This window comes from Sprattus sprattus, assembly GCF_963457725.1.
Source record: "Sprattus sprattus genome assembly, chromosome: 8".
NCBI lineage: Eukaryota > Metazoa > Chordata > Actinopteri > Clupeiformes > Clupeidae > Sprattus > Sprattus sprattus.
The window spans coordinates 33,578,529-33,591,028 of record NC_137927.1 but is presented as its reverse complement, the minus strand read 5'-3'; the positions used below and the strand labels follow the sequence as shown (position 1 = coordinate 33,591,028).

The window sequence follows — 12,500 nt, the reverse complement described above, 5'->3', positions numbered from 1 at the left end:
ATTTTACACCTAATGTCCAGCTGGTAAACAGTAAAGGGAATTATTATATGGCATTGACAGAACAAGCGTTCTGATTGGCTAATGCAGGGGTTTTCAACTGGTTTTGTCCCAGGGACCACCATTCTGACTAGAAAGTAATTTGCGGCCCACTGATGTGCCTGCATGCGTGTGCGTGTTTGTAACCGCCGCTGCCACGCCCCCTCCCCCTCCACAGATATTCTGCCTATAACATATTCTGCTCACATATTCAGCAAAATCTGGAAACATGTTGAAATATCAAAGCGAATTTATAAAAATAACTATTGTTAAATGAGCCAAGAATGTTTATAACTGAAACAACTGTTTGTAGCAGAATCAAATATTCTAAAAGTCCAACAACTGTCACCTTTTATCTATTTTAAGCAGATATGAGATTGCCAGACGTGTCAGCCAACAAGACAGCAAATCAATCTTGACTTACTTGCGTGACCTTGTTTAATTTTGGAACAAGCTGATGCAATGCATCACTAATCTTCATCCAGAACTGGAAATGCTGAGGAATGAGCGCCGGCTAACAAGACTGATTAGCATTCTCTCTGCTGACAGTGGCAACTGAAAGAGTCGAGTGCTGGGTTGAAGCTGTGGAAGCCTGCAGTTTTTCACACATCAGTCAGTTTGTCTCTCAGACTCAACAGGGCTTGATTGACACTCACTGGCCCACATGGTACATAACAATAATGGAAAGGTTCAAAAGGTTTAAAAGGTTCAAAGCAAAGATGCACATTCCAAGAAAATAGCAAACTGCCTCGCATGTTTTTGTCTAAATTGGCTCAAACGAGGCATCTGTGTCTGAGATGTTGTGTATGCTATGGAAGTACCAAACTGACTTTGCTCAGATAAATTAGTGATTGCTGCTTGTGGGCGGACCTTGCCTTTGCAACCTTTGCAACTTGCAGGCCAATCAAACTATGCCCCACAAAGGTTTAAGGTTAGCAAAGGTTTGTTAATAGCTCAAAGGGATGCAGGTGTTTTCACCACATGACCTACACCTTCGCACCCAGCATGTGTTCAGTGTGTAGTAGGATCATGGGGGGTGGTGATGAAGCACAAAGGGTTTGGATTATATGTACCTGCAAATGTGCCCCCCTACCTCCCACTGCAGTCTTACTCTGTTAATAGCAGCGCTACGTGCACCACAAGAGATCCCTTACCTTTCACAGTGGGGATCTGTAGCACACCACTGTAGTCCAGTGCTACATGCACCACCAGAGATCCCTTACCTTTCACAGTGGGGATCTGAAGCACACAACTGCTACAAGTACAGCCAGATCTAAAGTGAAATGCACACATTCTCCCCTCTGGCACATATTATTATTATTATTCTGTACATTTAACACAGTGTGAGCCGTGTGTTCAGGTCGCAGTGTGGAAGCACACGTTATTATTACTCTGTACATTTAACACAGTGTGAGCCGTGTGTTCAGGTCACAGTGTGGAAGCACACGCCTCTGCCACCAACGGCTCAGCAGAACAAAGGGCCGTTCCTCGCTCACGCAACATTTTGTAGCTCCGCTCTGCTCTCCCAGGAAAGAACGGAAGTGCCTCTGATGATCCGCCTCAAAAGCGCCTCCACCACTGGCCTCTGCTTCACAGAGGTGTGAGGACTTCACAGGGACTGGGGGGACTACAAAGAGAGACACAAGTGTTGTCTGATGTCTGTGGCCCTCTCTGCTCTACACGCTCACTGTTTGGCACTCAGTGTCTTTCCATCCCTCCAGGCTCTGTGGCGAGGTCATTCCCCTGTGAAGTGTTGCTGTCTCACACACAAATAAAACCTCCTAATTTAAATGCTTTAGGCAATAGCTGATAAGAGAGTATAATGAAGCAGGTTTTAGGGAAAGTGTTTTTGGAATTTGTGACACTAAAATGTAGGATTAAGCAAATGGGATACATGGCCATTTGTAATGATTTTTGAAGTTGAGTTATATGGAATATCGACTGTATGTTAGAAATAATTCTCTGCAAATTCCTAAAACACCCTGTTTATAGGAGCAAATGTTTTCACCACAAACATCCAAGCCATGTCTACTAGTGAATAGTCTATCCATTTTCAGTGGATTTTCTATATCCTTCTGAGCTAAAATGAGATTGAGTTAGCACCCTTTGATGTTCTTTATATACTTTTAATTTAATCTCTTGAAGAAGCACGTTCCCAGAGATCCCTGCTAATTCAGTGTTAATTGTTTAATATGAATGTAATAGCAGCACAGGAGGGTGCCTTGGTTACTATGGAAACTGTTGAAAAAGACAGGGGTCATTTGGTTAGGTGAAACATTTAAATTGAGCTTCACTCAACTCAACTGCACTCTAGGCGTTTATGAGTACAGACAGAATCACAGAATCACTGTTCATTTTGTCAACTGGAAATAAGATGGAGGTACGTAAATCTTACATAATCATACATAAGTCCATAAAATTTGATGCAATTTTTGTGTTCACTGTAATGTGAATTGTAAAATCCGAAATTAAACTTTATTTTTTTTTGTCCTTAAAAGACATTTTGGTAAGGTTCCCAGAACTCCCCACCTGATGTAACTGTAATCATCTAAGGCAGGCTCTGCGAATTGCAAAACCATTTTTCAGTGAGCTGTCTGATGGCATGTGTGCCTCTGCAGGCTGAGGTCTCACAGGCAGTGGCACCCGTGTTGTCCTCCTGGAGTGATTCAAGAAAAAGATTGATATTCGAAAGCCTCACCACAGCTGTGCTGCTATTCCTGGCCATCCCAGCAGGAACAGCAAAAAAAATAAAAAATAAAAAGGCCATAGCTCTTAGGATGGATGGTAGATGTGTTCTTGAGACATGCCTCTGTAGTCCAGTTGTAGCTCAGATGGGCTGGCTCCCATGATGGTCCCCCTCTGATGACATGCCTCTGTAGTCCAGTTGTAGTTCAGATGGGCTGGCTCCCATGATGGTCCCCTTCTGATGACATGCCTCTGTAGTCCAGTTGTAGTTCAGATGGGCTGGCTCCCATGACGGTCCTGCTCTGATGACCCTGTCGCTGGCACAGCTATCTGCTGCGTGCGGCACTAAAGGCTCTTGATGGTGCTCTCCCCTGTTTGATACTCTTGGCCTCGTCTTTCAGCAGTCACGACTGGCCTGGCTGCATTTCTCGTGGACTTTTTGTAATTATGTGTGAAATAGTTTCTATTTTCTGGGTCAATAACTTTGGTTTACATTTCTTTGCAAATAGAGAAATAAGACGAAGATAAATGTGATTTTCTAAAGCTTCCCGTGGTATTCTGCTGCCACGTTCGTCTGTGTGACCATTTATATGGATGAGGGGTGTGTGGAGGTGCACCAATACACTATGATGGTGTGGCGTTAAAGACATGATCCCTTGTGCACAGCTGATAAGTAGAGATGCTGTCTTCATTTTTTAACACACACACACACACACACAGTGATAACACATGCGTCTTTGTGTCTATTTGTCACTGATATACTTGGGAGCCTCTGTAATCTTTTACCACAGGAAATGCTGAATGCCCTTAATGTGTCTTCTATCCTCTGAAGCTTGTGGTTGTGTGTTTGTGTGTGTGTGTGTGTGTGTGTGTGTGTGTGTGTGTGTGTGTGTGTGTGTGTGTGTGTGTGTGTGTGTGTGTGTGTGTGTGTGTGTGTGTGTGTGTGTGTGTGATGTATGTGTCTTCTATCCTCTGAAGTCTCTCAATCCCGTGTCTGACTTGTTCTTCTCCGCAGCTACTTTGAGCTGGAGAGCAGTGGCGTGAGGGAGGAGCTCCGCTACCATTACCGCTTCAAAGGGAAGCCGCGCTCCGAGTCCTTCCCCTACCGGCTGGCCGACGGGCAGTGGCACAAGATCGCCCTGTCCATCAGCGCCTCCCATCTCATGATCCATGTCGACTGCAACAGGTAAGGGCAACATTGGCTATTGAAACGTGGTTGAAAGATGCACAATACAGATGCAGAGGGTTTTTATCCCCTCCTCCCAAATCTTCTCTTGAGATGAATGAATGACTCAGTTCTGCCTATTGCTTTGGGGATGCACAGTTGAGAAATAGCAAGTTGCAGTACTTTGCAAAAAGGTGATTTATTTGATGCCCCAGGGAGATTAGTAATGGATGTTTTGCTCTTATAGTATGACTGCAGCAGTATTCCTAGGGTCATTCAGTTAATTGTGTGCCAATTGTAGCACACCTTATTCCATATACATATAACACATTTTGAGGGCATTTATTTGTTATAAAACCATGTAACACCATAATGTACCATTTGTCCATGAAAAACACAAGCGTGTTAGTATTGTGTCCACAAAATATGAAGAGAGCAGACTTTTGTGCACAGAATACAAAATGGATGATTCATGTCACATACTGAATTGAATGTTGTGTTTCTCATTTTGTGGACAAAGGCTAAATGCACTTTTCACTTCATGCACAAAATGAACCTATTTTCATAGACAAAAGTAGGTCTTTCCACGTAATAGAAATCCTAGGCCACTGAATCTTCATTTTGTCAACACAACAGTTCCGCTACGGAAAGTATGATGTGCGTCAAAGGTCTTTAGTCCAATACATTCCGTGAGTCGGGTAGTTACAGTAAGTCCACAAAAGCATAGGCTGCTTGAACTTGCGTAGACATCGGTGCTGAAGTACAAAATGAATTATGTCCATAGGCTATTCTACTGAAAGTATGATGTGCATGAAAGGACTCATATTTTCGTTTCAATGTCAGCCTACAGAGGTTCAAGCTCCCTTTGCTTGTGTGGACAGAACATATTCTGTGACCTTTTCTGTGAAGATTCGATGGCCTAGGACATCTATTATGTGGACAGCCTTAGTTTTGTTAAAAATACGTTTATTTCGTCTACAAGGTGTGTAGTGCATTCAGCCTTTTGTTCTCTGATTTGAAAAAAAAGTATTTTTCTTGTAGAGGCTTTTGTTGGTAGAAAAGGTGCAGCCTTTGTCCAAAGCAATGAAAGTAGATGTTACATCTCATGCTTCATCCTCTAGCATGGAGATTCTGCTGAGAGTCGTGGATGTTTTTATTCATGCAAACAGGCACGCTGCACCTTGTAGATGTGACCCGTATGAGTCCAGGAATACCGATAGCAGTTTTAATGAATACTGAATCAGCCAGGAGCTCCCTTTGAAACTAATCACTTACATTTCCAAGATTGTTTCAAGCCACCCATCAGCCTCTCATTTGTTCCTTCCATTATGTTGCCCTCTTTAAATACACCTTTGGTTGAGGATCCAGTGCGGTTTAAATACACCTTTGGTTGAGGATTCCAGTGTGGTTTAAATACACCTTTGGTTGAGGATTCCAGTGCGGTTTAAATACACCTTTGGTTGAGGATTCCAGTGTGGTTTAAATACACCTTTGGTTGAGGATTCCAGTGCGGTTTAAATACACCTTTGGTTGAGGATTCCAGTGTGGTTTAAATACACCTTTGATTGAGGATTCCAGTGCGGTTTAAATACACCTTTGGTTGAGGATCCAGTGCGGTTTAAATACACCTTTGGTTGAGGATTCCAGTGCGGTTTAAATACACCTTTGGTTGAGGATTCCAGTGCTAGTGTCAATCGGTGGTTCAAAATGGAACACAAAGGGCTGGATTTGTGCCGCCTCGCCTCCTCTGCCTGCCATTGAACAGCCAGTGCAGGGGCGACAGTGATGTAACCACCATAGCTGCACACACCTTTATGCCTCGATAATCCCTCCCATGCTAAGCCTGTGACGCCGAGTCTTTTCAGGTGCGGTGACATAAGCCTTGACACAAAAGGGGTGTGATATTTGGAGTGTTTCTTGCCTGCCAGGTTTATCAGCGGAGGAGCATGTGTCGCTGCGACTTGAGAAAACTGATTAGCCGTGTGGTGTTACGATGGGAAATATTTGTGTTCAGGATCATATGCGTTTGTCAGACTCTGACAGCCTGCAGACGGTTATAGTGCACTGCTTCATGGCACTGACACACACACACACACACACACACACACACACACACACACACACACACACACACACACACACACACACACACACACACACACACACACACACACACATTCTGACAGCCTGCAGACGGTTTGAGTGCTGCTGCTTCATGGCACATTTCTGGAGGTGTTTGTGAAAAACACCTGCACTGGTCTTGAACTCTCACTCCCTCTGCCCCCTGTATGTTCAACCCACATGTTAATTGATGCATGCTTAGAACTGGTCCAATGGCTACACTGATTTGAAGCGTTAGTGAAACAGTGTAAACAGTGTTTAGCTCCAAATAGGGATTTTAAAGGTGTTTATCAATGTGTGTGGTTGCAGCTAGTAAGCACAAAAGCAATTTGAAGGTTGCTCTTTATTTGCCATATCCTTGCCGTTCAAAGGCGGTTTCTTTGTGGAAAGGACACAGCAAACCTCTTAAGCCCAGGAAAGCAGAGAGATAGATGGAAGTTTGTTGTGGTGTTTTCCCTAAAGCAGTGCAGATACATGACATGCATGTGAATGGTGCAAATACACTACAACTAGAGTGTTACTGTGAGTACACTACAACTAGAGTGTTACTGTGAGTACACTACAACTAGAGTGTTACTGTGAGTACACTACAACTAGAGTGTTACTGTGAGTACACTACAACTAGAGTGTTACTGTGAGTACACTACAACTACAGTGTTACTGTGAGTACACTACAACTAGAGTGTTACTGTGAGTACACTACAACTAGAGTGTTACTGTGAGTACACTACAACTAGAATGTTACTGTGAGTACACTACAACTAGAGTGTTACTGTGAGTACACTACAACTAGAGTGTTACTGTTAGTACACTACAACTAGAGTGTTACTGTGAGTACACTACAACTAGAGTGTTACTGTGAGTACACTACAGCTAGAGTGTTACTGTGAGTACACTACAGCTAGAGTGTTACTGTGAGTACACTACAACTAGAGTGTTACTGTGAGTACACTACAACTAGAGTGTTACTGTGAGTACACTACAACTAGAGTGTTACTGTGAGTACACTACAACTAGAGTGTTACTGTGAGTACACTACAACTAGAGTGTTACTGTGAGTACACTACAACTAGAGTGTTACTGTGAGTACACTACAGCTAGAGTGTTACTGTGAGTACACTACAACTAGAGTGTTACTGTGAGTACACTACAACTAGAGTGTTACTGTGAGTACACTACAACTAGAGTGTTACTGTGAGTACACTACAACTAGAGTGTTACTGTGAGTGCCATGTATTCATCCTTACATTCTTGGCCTCAATTGTTAATTGTAAAGTTGTGTTAGATGTTTGGTAACTGTCTCCATGGCTACATAGCATAAGGACAATGCCTTTTCTAGTTTCATAACTGCAGGCCTATAGCAAGAAAGGAAACTATAATATGGCCTCCTTAGTCCCCCGGCGAGGAACAGAGAATGTAGCATGCCGACTGAATGATTCTGCAGGTAATGTTAGAAAACAATGGCATGACAAGTGACAAGTTTAGAGTTAGTACATACAGTAGGGTTAGGGTTATGGTCTGTATACATACAGACAGTATGCCTTTATAATGCCTCCCAGAACCTGTATGGACGGTGTGCATGTTGTATGTATTTATATATCCCTCATAGCTCCTGTTCAAAGGCATAATACGTTGTTGTTGTTGTTTTTGCGTTTTTGTTGATCGCTGGCCAAGTGTCATGTTATGATTTCATTATAATTCTGACTAATTATGAACATTTAGTTGAGTGCTTCGTAACTCATCTGCCGCAGATTTCTAAGCATCCAGTTTCTTCCTCCGCAACATTGTCCTGCTCCAGTAAAGCTGTTTCAGGAGCAGTTCTCACCTCCTCTAATTTATATTCTCTCTCACTCACTCTCACTGTTACTTTCATTTGGGGCTTTAGACAAAATACACCTACAACAATCACTCTCTTTACATACACTCGTTCTATTATATTCTCTCTCACTCACTCTCACTGTTTCATTCATGTGGGGCTTTAGACAAAATACACCTACAACAATCGCTCTCTATACATACATTCTTTTATATGCTCTCTGAAGTTAGGAGCAAATATGGATAAGTGAATACACCTCAGAGAAAACTTGCATTTCTATTGACAGAAGAACAAAAGAAGAAGATAATTCTCTAAATCCTCTTAAGTCCCAGGTAGTCTCCCACATGGTTATTTATAAATGTTAAAGTAAACAAGTAAACAAACCCACATAGGCTTGAGGTGCTGATTGAAATGTGCTGAAATGGTCTGGAATGCAATTATTGTAATTTTGATGGATTTTAATATATTGTATATTAAATATTATAAACATGATAAACATGGTAATTGTATGCATATCTCATGCTGCAGGCTCTTTAATTACCTGAAGATTCAGCCGCTGTGGGACCCAATCCCATCTCTCTCATCTTCATGTATAGGAGACTCCATCCACCATCTGACTTTTCTTTATTTGAACAGTGAAGATAGGTGTATCAGATATCAGAGGATTAGTCAACATGTCCGACATGTTATGAAAGAATGCATGTAACTGAAATCAAGCTCGGCATCGGCAGTATTCACACACATACATTAAAACACACCCTGCCTGCGCCCCACGGCCACGCATACAGCACACACACACACACACACACACACACTCAAGCATGGCATAGGCAGTATTCACACATATCTGTTGGGATTAATGGACTATACACATGATGGACTGAAGGAGCAGTTTAGAACGCCCTCAGGTTAACACTGTAGATGAAGAAGAGGTCTAAAAGACTCAAAGCTAAAGCAGAATTGTTGGCTGTGCACTTATGTGTTTTTCAGAAGGCTAGGCCAGCAAAGTAGGCGTCAAAATTAGCTTTTCAAACAGTTTGATATTTCATTACAGTAATTTGGATGGAGTGTAGATTGTTATAATGTCATTTGAGCATTTTAGAAGTTTATTAATAATTAGGGATGTCCGATATTGGCTTTTTTGCCGATATCCGATATGCGATATTGTCCAACTCTAAATTTTCGATTCCGATATCAGCCGATACCGATGTCGATATTTGGGTTATTTTTTCTCAAACCTAATTTAGGTAACATTACATATCTCCTATTGTGGAATTAACACAACATGCTTAATGTTATTGTGATGCCGCACTGGATGCATTCTTGAATGCAACAAGGCTTTCCAAATATTAACATTGTCCGTGCAAAATAAGAAAAATACTTCAACTTAATTTAAGGGAAAAATGCCATGTTTTTTTTTTTTTTTTTTTAATGGTCTCAGACAACAGTTTGGATTACACTCTCCCTGAGATACTCTTGACAATGCCCACAACAAATAGGGCAAACTTGACTTCACAAATGATAAAACATTGTACCTGAACAACTATGTGCAACATAGCAGTATGTTTCTTTAACTAAAACTCAATAACCTTAATTGAATAAATGCACAAATATGAGTCAATTACAATGTGCACTGTACTGCACAATTTTGAAAACATTTGTTTTAGCTGGGGACAAAAAAAAAAAAAACAAGAAAAAATCCGATACCGATATTGACCGATATTACATTTTTATGCTAATATCGGGCCGATAATATCGGTGGGACGATAATATCGGACATCTCTATTAATAATATATAACCTTTTGAAACATGAAATTTGATTCCTCCTGCAAGTATGAGGTCAGCTGCATCTTGTATCTTGGCAACCAGGAATACATTACCATTCCTTTGTCTATCTATGCTAGAAAAAAGAATGTCCTGTCATTTAAATATATATACTGGACTATCTTACACAGTGGAAATTGACATAAGCCATTTTTAAAGTGCTTTCATTGTGTGCTTGGAATTTGTCTTATACACCTAATGTGGTGAAAAGATATTCTGAAAACTTTCATTCACGTATAAATACAAACTGAATAAGCTTAAATGACTGTTTTGTCTGAGTAACAGCCTGTAATACATCCATTTCTTTTGATCCTGTGCTCTTTTAGCAGTCAGTTTCAATCCTCATTTGTGTTTCTTTTGACACTGCAGGTCTTAACTTTCAGTCTTTCTAACCCAGCGTACTTGTGCGTGGGTGTTCCGAGGCTGAGTGCCAATGTGCGAGATGATAAAATATTGTGGAAATATAATGAATCACGCCGCAGTAATCTGCCATTCTCATGCTGATTGCTGCACATTGATCTGCAGCGTGGTGCTCTGCAGTGTTGTGGCTGTGGGCCTGTGGTGTGTGTGTGTGTGTGTGTGTGTGTGTGTGTGTGTGTGTGTGTGTGTGTGTGTGTGTGTGTGTGTGTGTGTGTGTGTGTGTGTGTGTGTGTGTGTGTGTGTGTGTGTGTGTGTGTGTGTGGCTGTGGGCCTGTGGAGAAGGAGGGACAGTGGTGGGTGACATGTACAATAAAGGCTCGCGCTGCTTCAGCTTAAAACGCCCCGATGGCTTCATGCACTCTCTTGATCATCCCTTGCACAAAGACCCATTTCTGATCTGTCCTAGAGCCAAGCACTGAGTCAAAGTTTTGTGGGATGAATAGAGTTTTGGAGTGCTTAACAGTGTTTAAAATGTTTAGGGTTATATAACACCGTAAGCATGCTCTCCCCCTCATGTTGTGGTCTCTTGGGTATCACGGCATTCATTTGAATAGTTTACCCAGTCTGACTTGTAAAATAGATACTTTTAGAGTTAGTTAATACTGTGTTTGTGCTTTTGAGTGTGTGTGTGTGTGTGTGTGTGTGTGTGTGTTTGTGTGAGTGTGTGTGTGTGTGTGTGTGTGTGTGTGTGTGTGTGTGTGTTTGTGTGTTTGTGTGTGTTTGTTTTTTGAGTGTATGGTCATTTCTCGGTGTCTTTGTTATCTGTGAACATCTTGATAAAGCACGCATCTCAGTTTGAAATGGTTATCTCCCAGTTAAGCCTGAAGACTCCATTACCCAAGTGTCCATGGGAATCAGCCTGCATTGTGGTCCTAATTTCAGATTGTTAATTAGAGTGATAGCCTTTGCTCTGCCTGTCACATGCATTGGCAGTTTCAGCAGGAGGCCCCTGCATAGGAGCTCTCTGAGGGAAGCCTCTGCAGGGAGCTGAGCTGCAGGCTAGCAACGGCTATGGAAGGAAATAAGCCGGGCGCTCTATTGAACCCAAATATAACCCTATGAATTGCCTGGCAGGCAGGCATGCCTTTTTGGGGGGATTGTTTGGCCATAAACAATGGCAAATGGAGAAGTAATATAACATGAAGCAGGGACTGCGGATCTGTCCACAGGAAAAGAGGAACTTCTCTTTCATAGTGATGTGTTTCCCTCAGGGCTCTTTTTAAGTGGGCTCACAACAATCATTTGTTTGTGTTTGCCCCTTGTGTAACTACTAGATGCGTCTCCTAGTGTGCTGTGCAGTATACTGTAAACAATTCCCCCCTATTTCATCCAGTGTCTGTTTACAAATCCCCAAAACAACTTTAGTGTGAACATTATTAGTTTGAATTGCAAGATTCGGGTTTCATCACACCATTTTCTGTTTCCTGTTTGAGACACATTGACATAAGATGTATAGCCTTCATTAATACCTGTGTAGACAGTGTTTCAAACAATGTAAATGCTTGCCAGTTGATAGGGGCTACACTCAATGGCGAACAGCACGGATGTTTAAAGTAATCAGTGTAACTATCTGCAAGCATATTTGTGCAATCATTCTGTGGGAAGATACCTGTGGCAGATCCATTCCTATTACCTGTGTTAAGTGGAGGAATTGATCTGAAATTCAAATGAGACGTCTGAGTCACGGCCCTTTGCTCTCTCTGCTCCCCCACGTTCTCATCCGAAAACACCCCCCCCCCCCCTCCTCGCGATTCCCAGAGAGTCTCCGCACAGTCCTCGACTCCAGTGGGAGGTAAACGGACGAGGCAAACTCACTTGACCTGTGAGACAGCTCTCTCTCTCTCTGAACACAGTTCATGTACACAAGAGGCTGTTTAGAATATAATCAATGCAGGCCCTTGGCTGATGGATAAGTGTGTTGGTGGTGGTGGTGGTGGTGGTGGTGGGGGGGGGGGGTGTGTGTGTGTGTGTGTGAGAGCACACAGCAGCCCAAATGATTTCCCATGTTGGGTAATTTACTCACCGAGCCTCAGAGGTAATGAGGAATTATTGACCGCTCTTGTCAACGATTCTGTCTCACCACCATTAACGCTTTTTATGTCTTAAAATGATGTTTCTGCTTTTAATGAGTGTATCCACAGGTTTATCCACAGGTTGGCAGTACATGCATTGCTTGTAAGAAAAGCAGGACAGTTAAGAAGCGATGATGTTTGAACATCACGATAGTGACTTCCAATAGTAGTCAATTATTTGTATTTAATTATTAATGGGCTTGACACACAATACAAGGAGTCATACATAATTGATACTGTGCAACATGTTAACTGTAATTAGCTGTCTTCCTGTTCTTGTACAGAGCTGCCACTTAAGAGTCAATAACTCAGCAACCTAGAGTAAAGTATGTCTGACCAGCACCAAATAGTGTTTACAAA

At 42.1% G+C, this 12,500-nt stretch overlaps 1 protein-coding gene across 1 annotated transcript in view; it reads left to right on the top strand.

Annotated features, from left to right (window-relative positions):
- LOC308369242 (protein kinase C-binding protein NELL1-like) overlaps positions 1–12,500 on the top strand; it is a gene marked incomplete at both ends in the record, with an annotated part of 169,134 nt that overhangs the window by 21,746 nt on the left and 134,888 nt on the right. Inside the window, one exon of the mRNA XM_080843584.1 lies at positions 3,737–3,907. Within this exon, the coding sequence (XP_080699710.1) occupies positions 3,737–3,907 (171 nt within the window). The remainder of the gene's footprint in view (positions 1–3,736; positions 3,908–12,500) is intronic.